The 17,265-nt window shown below is 39.9% G+C and overlaps 1 protein-coding gene across 4 annotated transcripts in view; it reads right to left on the reverse strand.

Annotated features, from left to right (window-relative positions):
- GREB1L (GREB1 like retinoic acid receptor coactivator) overlaps positions 1 to 17,265 on the reverse strand; it is a 316,301-nt gene that overhangs the window by 145,035 nt on the left and 154,001 nt on the right. For all 4 annotated transcript variants that reach the window (XR_004273436.1, XM_032293228.1, XM_032293226.1 and 1 more), the window contains 3 exons: positions 14,425 to 14,590; positions 13,691 to 13,888; positions 459 to 635 (listed from right to left, as the gene is read on the reverse strand). Coding sequence is in view for 3 of the 4 variants with exons in the window: in XM_032293228.1 (XP_032149119.1) it covers positions 459 to 635; positions 13,691 to 13,888; positions 14,425 to 14,581 (532 nt within the window). In the remaining variant the exon portion in view is untranslated. The remainder of the gene's footprint in view (positions 1 to 458; positions 636 to 13,690; positions 13,889 to 14,424; positions 14,591 to 17,265) is intronic.

A 17,265-nucleotide genomic window follows, 5' to 3' on the forward strand; every position in this document is an offset into this window, starting at 1 on the left:
CCAGAGTGGTGGCTCATGCCTGTAATCCCAGCACTTTGGGAGCCCAATGCAGGCAGATCACCTGAGGTCAGAAGTTTGAGACCAGCCTGGCCAACATGGTGAAACCCTGTCTCTCCTAAAAATATAAAACTTAGCAGGGCGTGGTGGTGGGCGCCTATAATTCCAGCTACTCAGGAGGCTGAGGCAGGAATATCACTTGAACCCAGGAGGCAGAAGTTGCAGCAAGCCAAGATTGTGCCACTGCACTCTAGCCTGGGTGACAAGAGCAAAACTCCATCTCAAAAAAGAAAAAAAAAATTTTAAGAAATTACTAAAAGAAAAAAGTCTCATAATTGAACTAAACCATCTGCTCAGTTTCACTAAAATTCCACTATATAATCCCCAAATGATCATTTGGTATATTTTTTAAAATTAAATCCCTCATCTTGGAAGGAATTTTATAGGCATGAAATACTCACCTAAAAGTGCATTTTTCCCATTATCATCTGGTAGGAATCGCTTGTCAACAGCACAAACTAGGATGTGTTCAGGCAGATTGGGAGACTTGGCCCCCACCAGGAGGAATCCTGCTGGAATGTCAATTTGTTCCATACACAGTGATACCAAACGCAAATCCTTTCCTGCTTGACAAAAACCTAAAAACCAGTTTTAAAAAAAAGGACACAGTGAAATGTTTAGTGAGATTGTATCTCCTTATCACTCATTTGTAGAGTAGATTTATTTGTGGGAATCACTATTAAGGACTAAATTAAAGCCCATATACTCCAACCAGAAGAAAAATCTATCAAGTGTGGCCCTCTGAACAAGCTGAAAAGACACTGAAAGGAAATATTTCCATCTGCTTCAGGCAAAAACTTTATATTTTCTGGTTCACAAGTGAGGCAATGATGAATACACAACAAACTCTGAAACCCATGTAATTTTTATGTACATGTAATACAATGATTTTACTTCCAATGCAAATTCACTTCTCTAAATGGGGACAATGTCAGAATAGAGATACTCTTTTTTTCATAGAGGAAGAGACTAAAGCTCAGAATTTGGGTGACTCCTAGATGAACAGGCCAGAACTGTTAGAGCATTTCACTTTTTACCATGACTTGACATGACAGGACAAGATGCAATAAAATCTTAAATAACCACTTTGTATATCACAATGTATTATATGAATTCATCAGTTCATGATTTATTAAACAAACATTTACAACAGATGCTGTCCTAGACCAGGAGATATACAATTGAACAAAATATATCTTCTTCCAAGAAGTCACATTGTAGTCAATTGGAAGAATGTATAAGGAACCAAGAATCACAAAGATAGTGTTAAAGGGGATGGCTGCAGTTCTGCTGCAAATCTTCTGGGGAATGATTCTGTCTGTACTCTAATCATATGACTCCCCTAGGGAGTTGTGACACTCCAAACTGATGTGGAGCTGGCACCTGATCCAGCTGGGCCACTTTGATAGCCCAATGTTCTGGCCATAGCTGATTGGTCCAACGGTGGACACCCAATATTAGGTCCATCTGGTTGAGACCCTAGGAAATCTGAACATGGAGGCAGGTAGAGCATGGCTCAGTCTGCTTTGTGGTAGCCCTCTTCCTTGACCTGGGAGGGAACTCCATCAGCACAGGGAGGAGGCTGAAAGATTGTTCTGGCAATATTTGAATCCCTGGGTCTGCTGTATCTGCCCTTCCCATGATTTGGCCATGAAACGTTCTGCTTTGGAATTCTTTCAATAATTTCTTCATTTTCCTAAGCCACTTAGGTTTCTGTCATTTAAAACCAAGAGAGGCTGAATAAAAGTATGACAAATGCTATTTCAGGCCAGGCACAGTGGCTCATACCTGGAATCCCAGCACTTTGGGAGGCTGAGGTGGATGGATCACCCGAAGTCAGGAGTTTGAGACCAGCCTGGCCAACATGGTGATACCACGTCTCTATTACATATAAAAAAATTAAAAAAAAAAAAAAGGCACGGTGGCACATGCCTGTAATCCCAGCGCCCTGGGAGGCTGAGGCAGGAAAATCGCTTGAACCTGGGAGGCGGAGGTTGCAGTGAGCCAAGATCATGCCACTGCACTCCATCCTAGGCAACAGCATGAAACTTGCTCTCAAAAACGGAAAAGAAAAAATGCTATTTCAGAAAATTTTGGAAGCAAGGAAGACACCTACCTCTCCATACACAAACCTGAGGAGAGCACCATTATCACTGCTCAATAAAAAAGTAGAGAAAAACCATGCTAGATTCTCCTAGCATCAATTCACATTATGATTTTAACCAAGTGTCAACAGATAATTGAATGCCATCAGTTACTGGCATGGGAATAAAAAAAAAAAAAGAAAGAAAAAGAAAAAAACATCAAAACATCGGATGAGGCCAGATGCAGTGGCTCACGCCTGTAATCCCAACACTTTGGGAGGCCAAGGAGGGCAGATTGCTTGAGTCCAGCAGTTCAAGACCAGTTTGGGCAACATGGCGAAACCCCATCTCTACAAAAAAATTAGTCGGGCCTGGTGGTGAGTGCTTGTAGTCCCAGCTATCGGGGAGGTTGAGATGGGAGGATCCCTTAAGCCAGGGAGGCAGAGGTTGCAGTGAGCCAAGATTATGCCACTGCAATCCAGCCTGGGTGACAGAGCAAGACCCTGTATAAATTTTTCTTAAAGAAAAAAAAATTACAATTCGAATTTTAAAAAATGGACGAAGCTGTGGGGCATATTAAATTTACCATATCATTTTGGTCGTCAAACCTCAAAAGCAAGCCTAATAGAACTCGGATAAGTCAACAGGAGAAAGAATAAAATGATAAAGAATACAGGGTCAATCATTTCAAGCTTATAGATCCCTCTTTAACATTAACAAAAGTCAATTTAAACTCTAAAAGTCAATTTAACTCTAAAAGTTCTTGAATTAAGAAAAAATATAAACACATTAATTCTTTAGCAATTTTAAATGAATCTGCATTTATGGTCAAGATATCATCTACATTTATTTAGAAAATAGTCATTAGACATGTGGGTCATATTACTTAGTTTACAAACATTTTTTGGAGCCTATGGGTACCTGGAATCCTTTGGAAAAAAGAAAAAAAAATCTGCTGTGCCTAACCCTGTTAAGGAACAGGACTCACAGGTTTGGAAGCTGGGAATTGATGATGATGATGATGATGATGATGATGGTGATGGCAGCTAAAACTTACGGAGCACTTGCCATAGCCAAGCACAGTGCTACTATATAGATTATCTTATTTAATCCTCTCAATACTCAAGACAGGTACTATCTCCTTTTCATAGATGGAGAAACTGAGGTTCATAAAGGTTAGGAAACTTGTCCAAGGTTACATAATGAGTTCAGTAATGCTCCGTGATGTAAGACAGAGGAAGTCTGCCACAGTGAAAACAAACAAAAAGCATACTATTGAACGTGGCAAAAGAGAAGCTAAGAACAATTACAATACATTGCTAAAACTATGAGGGGTGAACACAGTCTTTTTCATCAAATTCTAAAATACGAAATTTAGGAGTCATATTAAAGTACTGAAAGAAACGCTAATTTATTTTCATCAAAGGAGTTACTAATTTGCATATAGACAGTAAACACAGGTTTACAGACATAAATCTAGTTCATGGTTGTCCTATTAAAGGAAAGCAGGATGCAGGCCAGGAATGGTGGCTCATGCCTGTAATCTCAGCACTTTGGGAGGCCAAGGAGGGAAGGTCACCTGAGGTCAGGAGTTAGAGACCAGCCTGGCCAACATGGTAAAACTCTGTCTCTACTAAAAATACAAAAATTAGCCAGGCATGGTGGCACATACCTACAATCACAGCTACTTGGAAGGCTGAGATAGGAGAATGGCTTAAACCTGGGAGGCAGAGGTTACAGTGAGCCAAGGTTGTGCCATTGCACCATAGCCCGGGTGAGAAAAGCAAAACCATGTCTCAAAAAATAAATAAATAAAATAAAATAAAATAAAAGGAAAGCAGGATGCCTGGGGAGCTGTCTCTGTCACCAAGTAGTAGTAATGCAATTTTTCTACAACACTGACTCACTCTATATTAGAAAAAGTGAACTAGATGGAACCACATGTCTGTATCAATTTATGCAAATTATGTTATGTGGAACCTCAAGATCATCTAATTCAGCATTTTTCAATAAGTGGTAAATTCCCAGGGATTCATAAAAAAATGTTCCAAGATAGTTGGGAATAAATGAAAGTTAAATAGGCATCACTATCAATTTCTAAAAATGAATCAATAGTCTAAATATCCTACTTTTAAAACAGATGCTCTAAGGGTCTTTCATCTAACACACATAGGGTTAATGGAAACCAGCTGACTATTATATGTGTGGTTTTGCCTATCATACAAGTTCAAATTGTTTTCATTTTCAGTCATATGTATTGACATATTGCTTAATTTGTACACATAACAGGCTGTTGGTTAAAGATGGGAAGCTCAGAAAACTTTCTGTGTTAATAATACAGAAAGAGTAATTTTATAAATGTGTCTAATTTGCTTTTGGGGGGAGCATATTTTCAGGGAAATTATAATCTATTTTTAAAAGCTCTTCACTAGATGCAAAAGTTAAAGGCATTCCCCATACTCACTCAACAAATTAAAAGACTTTACATAAGGCTAGGCATGGTGGCTCATGCCTGTAATCCCAGCACTTTGGGAGGTCAAGGCAGACAGGTCATGAGGTCAAGAAATGGAGACCATCCTGGCCAACATGGTGAAACCCCATCTGTACTAAAATACAAAAATTAGCTGGGCGTGGTGGCGCATACCTGTAGTCCCAGCCACTCAGGAGGCTGAGGCAGGAGAATCGCTTAAACCAGGGAGGCAGAGGTTGCAGTGAGCCAAGATCATACTACTGCACTCCAGCCTGGCAACAGAGCAAGACTCCGTCTCAAAAAAAAAAAAAAAAGATTGTATATAAAATGTATCAATGTTTTTCCAGGACACCAAAAAGCAAATGCTAAAAAGGTAAAAATTTAGTGACTATAATCCAATTTGGCTTTTCATACATGAGGAAGAAAACACTACCTCTTTCAACTCTATAGGCAACTACCTACAAACAGCGGCCTAAAACTCTTCCATCACATAGAGCAAAAATGCAAAAATTAAAAAATTAGCCAGGCGTGGCAGCAAGCACCTGTAATCCCAGCTACTTGGGAGGCTGAGGCAGGAGAATCACTTGAACCTGGGAGGCGGAGTGAGCCGGGATCATGCCACTGCACTCTAGCCTGGGTGACAGAGTGAGACTCCATCTCAAAAACAAACAAACAAAAAAACACCTCCTCTGACTCATATACAGTCACTCATCACTTAACCACATGGATGCATTCTAAGACATGATATTGTTGTGTGTACATCACAGAATGTACTTTCACACATCCAGAAGGCAGAGCCTACCACTCACATAGGCTAAATGTATATATAGCCTCTTGCCCCTAGTCTACAAACCTGGATAGCATGCTATTGTACTCAATACTCAATATAGGCAGTTATAACACAATGGTTAAGTATCTGCAGAAAAGGCACAGTGAAAACATGATATAAGAGATACAAATGACACACCGTACAGGGCATTTACCATGAACAGAGCTTGCAGGATTGGAAGTTGCTCTGGGTGAGTCAGCGGGTAAGTAATGAGTGAATGTGAAGGCCTAGGACATTACTGTACACTTTATAAACACTGTACCCTTAGACAACACTAAATTTACTAAAATTTTTTTCTTTCTTCAATATAAATTAACCTTAGCTTAATATAACTTTTTAACCTTTTTAACTTTTAAAAACCTTTTTGACTCATAATAACACTTAAAACACAAACATATTGTACAGCTGTATAAGAATGTTTTCTTTCTTATGTCTTTATTCTATAAGGGTTTTTTGTATTGAAACTTTTTTTTTTTACTTTTTAAACTTTTTTGTTAAAAACTAAGGCACAAAGACTATACTTTCAGGGATCATTTCTATAGTTTGTGTAAAAGCTAAGGCACAAACACACACATTAGCCTAGGCCTACAAAGGATCAGGATCATCAAGGTCACTGTCTTCCACCTCCATGTCTTGTCCCACTGGAAGGTCTTCAGGGCAATAACATGCTTGGGGTTGTCATCTCCTATGACAATAATGCCATCTTCTGGAATACCTCCTGAAGTACTCGACCAAGGCTGTTTTAAAGTACATTTTGTTTTAATAAGTAGGAGTGCCCTCTAAAATGACATAGTCATTTATTTTTTAATTTTTTTTTTTTTTAGACGGAGTCTTACTTTGTCGCCAGGCTGGAGTGGAGTTCAGTGGTGCGATCTCAGCTCACTGCAACCTCCGCCTCCCAAGTTCAAGTGATTCTCCTGCCTCAGCCTCCTGAGTAGCCAGGACTACAGGCATGCAACAGCAAATTTTTGTATTTTTAGTAGAGACAGGGTTTCACCATGTTGGCCAGAATGGTCTCGATCTCTCAACCCCATAATCCACCTGCCTCAGCCTCCCAAAGTCCTGGGATTACAGGTGTACGCCACCACACCCGGCCCATAGTCGCTTATTACCTAGTATTATGTGTTACACCTAATTCTATGTGCTATACTTTTATACGATTGGCAGTGCAGATTTCTTTACATCAGCATCACCACAAACACATGAGTAATGCATTGCACTGCTTTAGGATGGCTACAATGTTATCAAGCAACAGACATTTTTCAGCTTTGGAACCTATAGGACCAACGTTGTATATGTAGTCAGTCATTGACTGAAATGGTGTTATTTGGTGCATGATTGTATACTGTTTCACCTCCCTCTAGTCTGATGGAGAACTCTCCTATAAATTCTTCCTTGCTTATTTTTGCTGGGTTCTGTCACTTGACTTCCCTGTGGCCTTTTCAGATTGACTTCTGAGCATCATTCGATACACCAGCCCCTGCCAGCCATTGACTGTGCTGGTATTCACCTATTTCACACTTGCTAATGAGTCCTTAAAATTGAAGTGTTGGCAAGCTGCAAAAGTAATCCATGCTCACAGTCTGACATTTCTGTTGAGATTTCTCAAGCAATACATTGCAAAAGGGAGCCTAAGAGGGAGAAGTTACAATTTTGGTCTGGGCTAAAGAGGGATACAGTAGAGAAGGCACAGTTAGTGTGGAGAAGGCCTGAATAAAGCAGGATTTTCTAGGGAAGACAGATATTTCGGAGCAATTTCTGTGGCAAAATGAAAACCACACAGTCCGCACAAATAGTTTTTAGTACTACAATTTTTGAAGGTTTTCCCACTTATGTTATGAGGACACCTAGAGGTCAAAAGCAATAATTATTAAACAAAATACCATATTCTACAAGAGGTACGTTTCTAGCCTCCTTCACAAAAAAAATGTCAAGAGGTATCTGTGACAATGAATAGAGAAAATCTATTTGATGCTAAAAAAAATTAAATCCACTCCATAATGATGGGGATTTGTAAAAAGGGTTCAAGAACTAAGAGCTCCCAATGTCCAAAACTGAACAATTTGAGCAACAAAATTAGTATTGAATTATAAACATAAAGTAAATGTAGGCATTTATGGCTATAATGACATAAATAAATTACTGAACACATCAGTAAATGGGAAAGAAGAGATGAATTCCCATGCAGATTTTCCAATAATTTACATAGATAGTCTGCCCTCAAGGATGTGGAGTCTAACTCCCTGCTCCTTAAGCATGAGCTGGGGATTCCTTCCACAGTATGCAGCGGAAGAAAAGTGGAGATGACACTCCCTCAGCCAGGTGACCAAGGTCAACAGCAACAGTGATAAACCATGTTGATAGTATGTATCCTTGAAAGAATGATAAAAAATTACCTCTGTGATATTCCTCCCCAGATGCTATAACCCCAATGAATAAGGAGAAAAACATCGGATGAATTCTAATGGGGGGTTTCCTACAATATGCCTAATACTCCCCAAACTGTCAAGGTCATCAAAAGCAAGGAAAGTCCGATGGATGCAGTAGCTCACACCTGTAATCACAGCACTTTGGGAGGCTGAGGCGGGCAGACCGCCTGAGGTCCGGAGTTCAAGACCAGCCTGACCAACATGAAGAAACCCTGTCTCTATTACAAATACAAAATTAGCCGGACATCGTAGTGCATGCCTGTAATCCCAGCTACTTGGGAAGGTGAGGCAGGAGAACTGATTGAACCCAGAAGGTAGAGATTGCAGTGAGTTGAGATCATGCCATTGCATCCCAGCCTGGGCAACAAGAGCGAAACTCTGTCTGAAGAAAAAACCAACCAAATAAAAACAAGGAAAGTCTGAGAAACTGTCATAGCCAAAAGGCACCTTAGGGAGACATAACAATTTTTTTTTTTTTTTTTTTTTGAGACAGAGTTTCGCTCTTGTTACCCAGACTGGTGTGCAATGGCACGATCTTGGCTCACCGCAACCTCTGCCTCCTGGGTTCAAGCAATTCTCCTGCCTCAGCCTCCCGAGTAGCTGGGACTACAGGCATGCACCGCCATGCCCAGCTAATTTTTGTATTTTTACTAGAGACGGGGTTTCACCTTGTTGACCAGGATGGTCTTGATCTCGTGACCTTGTGATCCACCCGCCTTGGCCTCCCAAAGTGCTGGGATTATAGGCGTGAGCCACCGCGCCTGGCCGAGACATAACAAACCTGGTGTCATATCTTGGATGGGATACTGGAACAGGAAAAGGGTATTAGGAAAAAACCAAGGAACTCGAACTGTAAACTTTAGTTATTAAAATTAATAAAAATGTGTCAATATTGGTTCATTAATTGTAGCAAATGTCCTATACGAAGATATTAAAAATAGGACAAACTGTGTGGGGATATATAGAAACTGTACTATTTTCTTAACTTTCATAAATTTAAAGCTGTTCTTCAAAAATAAAATAAAATAGTTCTATTTTATCTTTTTACCATGTAGCTATTTGCCAACACAAGGCATACAGGCAATCTAATTAAGAACAGAATAGGAAAGAGACAGCAAGGCTGAGTCTAGGAACAGAGTCCAGAAGAAATCAATTCAAGGCCAAAAACAGTCATTAAGTCAAGCAAAAGTTTATAAATTCAGTCTGTAGTTATTCTAGGAATAAGCTCACCTGCCAAGGGGCTGGTCTTTTTCTGTAAAGTACGTATCTATTTACTGTTTCCCCCAAATCCTCATTGCTTGGATTCAGATCAGCTAATAATATACAAAATATATTACAAAGGATCCCTACGAGATTAAAAACATTATGCAAAGAGCAATATTTAATTTAGCTTTTACAGATGGAAAGTAAGCTGTGTGCGTCTGCAAAAAAGAGTGGATAGCTAAAAACAAAATCTATGAAATATCGTATCTCAATACTTATGGGATCCCAATATCCAGTGTGACAAGTAGTTCTATTTCCCACTATTAGAAATATGTCTGATTACTAATCTAATAAATATCAAATATTAAACTTCAATTAAAACCTTAAACTAAATGAAAAACAAAACAAAACCTTAGGACTCCCCAGCAGCGTAATTCCCTGAAGGACTGACAAGGTCTTTCTTTCAGAGGGTATGAGAAGATCTGGTTAAGAGTACCCTAAGGAAGAATCTAAGCCTGTTTATAGTCTACAAGTAAAGACACTTAAGTTATTGATACGGGCATACAAATAATTTACTTGAAAAATCTGTTCCAAAGTAATTTCATTTTCTGAAGATAACACAGAAATGTTGTCCTAAAACCAAGCCTCTTGCAGAGCAAATGATTTTAACTTTTTTTAAAAGAATAAGAGTAGACAGGTCCTCTTTATAAACTTCATCTGCATTTCCTTAAGAAAACAGCCAAAGATTTCACTTCACAGAAACAGATTTGCATTCTCCAATTATCTCCAACTTGAAGGTTACAGAGTAAACTAAAAGGGGGCAGGGAAAAGTTTACAGAAACAGCTATAAACACAAGCTAAAGTAATCAAAGCAGTATTTGGAGGCCTAAAATTTGGTTGTCCTTTACCCCTCTGGACAATCAACTGCCTCCCAGCAGGGTAGAAACCTACACTATTCCAATAATTTACATAAGAAATTAGCAACCAAAAGTTACATCTGAATGGCAAACCCCAGAGCCCATCAGGTGTTAAGTATTTGCTTATCTAAATTGCCTCTAAAAATAGCTTTACCTTTCTTTAAGCCTTAGGTAAACAGAGGATTTCCCACAAAGGGAAAGCGGTATGCTGAAATAAGTCCAGGCAGTATACTGCCCTATTTCATTGCCATTTTCATAAGGAAAATTTCAGAACTGTTCTCCCTTTGAGTAAGAGGGCTCTTAAAACTATCTTAGAATGAGCCCAATTAAAAGAGCTACTGGCAAGACTAGTGGCTCACGCCTGTAATCCCAACACTTTGAGAGGCCGAGACTGTTGGATCATGAGGTCAGGAGTTCAAGACCAGCTGGGCCAAGATGGTGAAACCCCGTCTCTACTAAAAATACAAAAATTAGCCAGGCGTGCTGGCGGGCACCTGTAATCCCAGCTACTCCAGAGGCTGAGGCAGAGAATTGCTTGAACCTGGGAAGCAGAGGCTGCAGTGAGCTGAGATAGCGCCATTGCACCCCACTTGGGCGACAAAGCGAGACTCTGTCTCAAAAAAAGCGCTACCTTCAAACTATAAACTACCAAACTAAACAATAAACTTTTTGTTTTAAATGCCTTCCCTCGGGTTAATTCAAAGGGGAAAACAATGGACATTAATTGTAAGAATCAAAATTTGTAATCCCAGCACTTTGGGAGGCTCAGGTGGGTGGATCACAAGGTCAAGAGATAGAGACCATCCTGGCCAACATAGTGAAACTCTATCTCTACTAAAAATACAAAAATTAGCTGGGTGTGGTCTACTTGGGAGGCTGAAGCAAGAGAATAGCTCTGGAAGGCAGAGGTTGCAGTGAGCTGAGACTGCACCACTGCACTCCATCCTGCAGACAGAGCAAAAAGAAAAAAGAAAGAAAGAAAGAAAGAAAAAAAGAACCGAAAGTAGCGGATATAGGAATCTAAGTGTAGGACTAGTGGTTTTGGATTGTCTTGGAATCTAAATCTTGAACTTGAGTGGGATGGTTAAAAAAAAATTATACCTCCTTTATCCTTAAAATATTAGTACTCTTCCCATATACTTCTCATACTCTCCTATTTTAAAGTTTAAGAAATGCTGGCTATCTCTAGATCACTGAGTTTATATCTTGGTGGGTACTAAACAGCTTTCCATACCTGGTTATAAATAACACCAGTGACAGATACCCCGCAAGGCAAACTAAAAACATACCTAGAGCACAGGAAAAATGGGAACCTCTCTCCCATTTTTTGGTATAAAATTAGATATTTGAAAATTATCCTCTAAAGCTTTTACTCTATGTAACTCTCATGCATAACAAGATTCTCAATGGGAATCCAACATTTTAAGCACTATTTCACCTTCCAGTTTGTTACCTGATAAATGAGTTGACAGCTCAATTAAATAAAAGGCATGAAGATAGACATAAAGCAAGTAAGAAAAAAACATAATGGTAGTCACCTCCCAAATCTCCACAGGCTTAAAGTCCCGAATTATGTCAATAATGAATAAATCCATATATATTATATTAAGTTTGGGCAATCATAAGCAGAAGCAAATTCCTAAGGAATAATGTGCTAGAGGCAGGACCACAGTACTAATTGCTAGAGCCCATCTTCAGTGAATTGGGCACTTATAAGCTACCAGGAGAATTATTCAGGTCTCCTTATCTCCTAGGTAGGGGATTTTGACTCTCTTACTGTTTATCACATTGTCCAAAACAAGAAAAGAAAAAAAAAGTCAAGAGAAGATAAAATTCCCAAGCAGGTCTTTCTGGCTTTCCTTTTGTTTTGTTTTGTTTTTTGAGACGGAGTTTCGCTTTTTGCCCAGGCTGGAGTGCAATGGTGCAATCTTAGCTCACTGCAACCCCTACCTCCCGATTCAAGTGATTCACCCGCCTCAACTTCCTGAGTATCTGGGATTACAGGTGCACGCCATCATGCCTGGCTAATTTTGTCGTTGTTGTTGTTTTTTAGTAGAGACAGGGTTTCACCATGTTGGCCAGGCTGGTCTTGAACTCCTGATCTCAGGTGTTCCGCCTGCCTCGGTCTCCCAAAGTGCTGGGATTACAGGCGTGAGCCACCATACCCAGCCGACTTTCCATATTTAAACCTCTAGTTTTTCTCCAATTATTTGCACTTCAAGCTTTGTAAGAGGAATGCTCTAAAATTGTATCTCTTTTCTTCCCCTCCCGTTTCCCCCACTTCAAAATTTTTCATGCAGTGAAATCATCCCAGGTCCAAGTCATTCTGAGTATAAGAATAATATTCTGGTAATCTGGATAATTCATGAACTAATTAGGCTGGGATGGTCATAAAATACAATGGTAAATTATTAAAAAGAGGAAAGAGAGTGTAATTTAAGTTACAATATCACCAAAACGATGAAATACTGGAAATGCTTTATACTAGCACTTTCTTATAAAGTGTGAAGCTTTGGTGGAAGAGGAGGTTGACCCTAATAAATAAAAAGGGGTTATCAAAATATACACATTTTAATCCTCAATAGAGAAATTTTTTACATTCAGAATATTTATTTATTTATTTATTTATTTATTTTTATTTTTTTTTGAGACAGACTCTGACTCTGTCACCCAGGCTGGACTTCAGTGGCACAATCTTGGCCCACTGCAACCTCAGCCTCCTTAGTTCAGGTGATTCTCCTGCCTCAGCCTCCCAAGTAGCTGGGACTACAGGCACCTGCCACCACACCCAGCTAATTTTTATATTTTTATTAGAGAAAGGGTTTCACCATATTGGCCAGGCTGGTCTCGAACTCTTGGCCTTGTGATCCACCTGCCTCAGCCTCAGCCAAAGTGTTGGGATTACAGGCATGAGCTACCTCACCTGGCCATATTTATATGTATAAAATATTTTAATCCTCTGTATTTGATGAATGTTCAAAATAAATGTAAAAGGTAAATACGAAACATCTAATATCTTTCTGATTGTTTGCAGGGTGGGGGTGGAATTGAAAGAAGTAGAAGAGGGAACACTAAAAAAGGCCCTATAATAGTAGCATTCTTGCAGAAAGTACTTGGAATACTGGAAAAGCCTTGACCTGGGTTTAGAATTGACTTTGCAACAGACCATCTCAGTCTCTATCTATAAGATGAGATGATAATACTTGTCTATTTTTTTTTTTTTTTGAGACAGGGTTTTGCTTTAGTTGCCCAGGCTGGAGTGTAATGGCACACTCTCAGCTCACTGTAACCTCTGCCTCCCGGGTTCAAGCGATTCTCCTGCCTCACTCAGCCTCCTGAGTAGCTGGGATTAGTGGCATGTGCCACCATGCCTGGCTAATTTTTGTATTTTTAGTAGAGATGTGGTGTCACCGTGTTGGTCAGGCTGGTCTTGAACTCCTGATCTCCGGTAATCTGCCCACCTCAACCTCCCAAAGTGCTGGGATTACAGGCATGAACCACTGTGCCCGGCTGGTATACTTGTCTTTCTTACAGACATCTGTTGGGAAGTGATAGGAGATAATGTGAGTGAGAACATAATCATTCCTCATTCCTCTCCATACCATAATTACTAGTTTCCAGCCTTGAGCACCACATGTAATTAGAAATATGTCAGACAATATTAGAGAGAAAACAGAGAAATGAAAACAACTGAAACCCACCATCTGTAGTGCAAGATCCTTCTGGGGCAGGTTTTTGTGAATAGGGAATTGGTGGGCTGTTTGAATCAGACATTTCTTCATCATCTTCATCATCTTCCATTTCATTAACTGTTAAACTGTTAGAAAAATCCAGACTCCCATTTTGAGTGTAGCGATGTGCCAAATCTTTGTCCAGATCCTCCACCTTGGGTTTGACATCTGAGTAAGCAAATAATAGCAGATTTAATAAAAAGATGCTTACGGGAAAATGCACAGTTCTCAAAGACATATTTGAAGAAAAGAAGTCTAACATTTTCTTTCTTTCCTTTTTTTTTTTTTTTTTGAGATGGAGTTTCACTATTGTTGCTCAGGCTGGAGTACAATGATGCCATCTCGGCTCACCGCAATCTCTGCCTACCGGGTTCAAGCGATTCTGCTGCCTCAATCACCTGAGTAGCTGGGATTACAGGCATGTGCCACCACGCCCTGCTAATTTTGTATTTTTAGTAGAGATGGGGTTTCTCCATGTTGGTCAGGCTGGTCTCAAACTCCCGTCCTCAGGTGATCTGCCCACCTCAGCCTCCCAAAGTGCTGGGATTACAGGTATGAGCCACCGCGTTTGGCCGAAGCCTAGCATTTTCTAACATTTAGCCAATTTATCTCAGAGGTCCCAAGATTTGGAATCTTCACACCTAAAAGAAGAATCCCACTTTTTAAAAAAGGAGTCCAGAGATGTGTGTGACTGAGAAACTTACCTGCAGATGAGAAAGGATGCTGGTCAGGGTCCAGGTATAGCTGGGAAAATATTGGCCGTGGTACCACACTACTACATCTGAGGGAGGCTTCTATGGAGTTGTGGAGAGCCTCCTCAAATCGAGCAGATTTCAGTTGCCCAGCATATGAATTCCCCATGATCTATACCTACCCACCCCCAAGAAAAAGAAGAAAGGATAAAATTGATATGATTAGAGGTTACATGTCTCAAAGTATAGGTAGAGTTAATATAAACTATGTCCATACATCTTACGATGTGAACTATACGAAGTACCCAGATATCTTAAGACAACTTGTATAAATTACTTGTTATCATATCACTTGTGCTTTTTGTCTTTATGCCCAAACCCAACTCAAAAAGCCCCATTAAGGAATCTTGTATCTGTAACAGTAATAAATGCTTAAGTCAAGGCTCTCCAACCAGTAAATCAAGACTGACCTTCCAATCACGAATCCCAACCTGGTTAACGATGAGGCCACGTCACCTTTATAGAAGGAGGCTACTATATAATTCCCTAAAAACTCTATCAGTGGTTTCAGAATAAGTAATAAATTTTCTCTTTACAGAGATCTATGACTCCATATGGGAGGAAAAGCCTCTCTTCTGGAAAAAAAAATGAAAACTTTATGATTATATATTTAACAAATTTCTGAAAGCAAGATTTGAGCCTTTTCAACTCAAAGAATTCATTTATGTATTACTAGTATTTGAAAAACACTGTTGTTTCTTTTGCTTCATCTGAAGGACAATCTTATTTGGGACCCTTCAAGAAAGTATATAGTAAAAAGCTTTGAAGCCATGACCTTTACTTCTCACCATTAATATTTATATGGTACTATAGTACTTCTGGTTATAAAAATTTCCATATATAACAATACTAACTACAATTTACTGGGAGCCAATTACTGGCTAGACTAACGATTCTCAAAGGGTCTTGGGGGTTCGGGTGGGGCCAAGACCCTGCCCTTTCAATGGTCCATGAAGTCAAAATTTTTATTTTCTATTTTGTATTTTTTTGAGACACAGTCTCACTTTGTTGCCCAGGCTAGAGTGCAGTAGCACGATCCTGGCTCATTACAACCTCCACCTTCCAGGTTCAAGCAGTTCTCCTCAGCCTCCCAAGTAGCTGAGACTACAGGTGCACAGAACCATACCTGGCAAATTTTTGTATTTTTAGTAGAGATACGGTTTCTCCATGTTGGCCAGGCTGGTCTCAAACTCCTGACCTCAAGTGATTCTATCTGCCTGGGCCTGCCAAAGTGCTGGGATTACAGGCATGAGCCACCGCACCCAGCCAAAACTATTTTCCAACTATTTAAAAAATTGGCCGGGCGCGGTGGCTCAAGCCTGTAATCCCAGCACTTTGGGAGGCCGAGGTGGGTGGATCACGAGGTCAAGAGATCGAGACCATCCTGGTCAACATGGTGAAACCCCGTCTCTACTAAAAATACGAAAAATTAGCTGGGCATGGTGGCGCGTGCCTGTAATCCCAGCGACTCAGGAGGCTGGGGCAGGAGAATTGCCTGAACCCGGGAGGCGGAGGTTGCGGTGAGCCGAGATCGCGCCATTGCACTCCAGCCTGGGTAACAAGAGCGAAACTCCGTCTCAAAAAAAAAAAAAAAAAAAAAAAAATTTATTTTTTGTTCAAAGCTGGTAGGTAAGGCTGTGGGAGTTGGTTCAGCTGTTCAACAGTGCTCTCAAGAACAGAACTCTTCCGATCATTCTGCTTCCTCATCCTGAATATGTTGACTTTTACTCTCATTCTTGTCCTCAAACAGCTGTGACAAACTAAGGTATCATGTCTACATTCCAAATAATCAAAAGGGCAAAACGCCTTCTTTTTAGAAACCTTGGTCTTTTTATTTGGAATAGGATGCCTCTTCCCAGCAAACTTTTCCTTGAATCTCATAGAAATGGGTCAGCTGTCCATTCCTGGGCACATCATCTCACTAATTACTAGGCTATTATTTGCCTTTTTCACTCTGATGCACTCATATGTGTATGTGGAATTTTCCAGAATCAGCAGGATGTGTGATATTGCAGCTGGTTGAATGCAGAAGCATGTAAGCTACTCACTAACTTGTGTTTGGAAAATACAATCATTTTTCATAAAATATGCTATCTATGTTCAAATATAGTGGGGTTTTATTATAATTTCTTAAAGTACTATATAGTTTTAAATTTTTTCAGTTTTAATTTTTAATAAAAATTCTATGGGGTTGTCAATAATCTTTAATAGTATAAACGGGTTCTGATACTAACAGTTTGAGAACTATTGGGCTAGATAGTCTACTAAGCATTTTATAAAAATTGTTGTATTGAATCAGTATGCTGAAGCAGATATGCCGTCTTTCCACTTCCCAGATTAGAAAACAAAACAAAAAAATCAAAACTTGAAGAAACAAAGTGACCAGTTCACTACCATTCAACTAATAAGGGATGGAGCCAGGACTCAGTATCTAGCCATCTAGTGACAAAGCCTTCACCCTTACTGTACAGCCTCAGCTTGGGTAAATCTCATTTCAAGACAGGTAATTCCGCGAGTATCTTAGGCCCCCCGCTTGTATCAAAGAGGGGGATAGAATTTAAAATTTATCTGGAATGCCAACTCTGATTAACTCCCTGGAGAGAGTCCCTTGAGGACTGGTTGAGAACAACCCTGAGGATGCACCTGTGCTCATCAGAAAAGGGCACCAACACCCAGCGTGCCCATTCATGGGCAGAGAAGAGGTGATGCACAGCAATCTACCACTCTATCTTGTTTCCCAGAATCACACACTAAAGCTCTATAGAAGATTTTGGTGCCCCTGAGCTACTTTTT

Source organism: Sapajus apella, unplaced genomic scaffold, assembly GCF_009761245.1.
Source record: "Sapajus apella isolate SASKATOON/1434 unplaced genomic scaffold, GSC_monkey_1.0 scaffold29, whole genome shotgun sequence".
In the NCBI taxonomy this organism is placed as follows: Eukaryota; Metazoa; Chordata; class Mammalia; order Primates; family Cebidae; genus Sapajus; species Sapajus apella.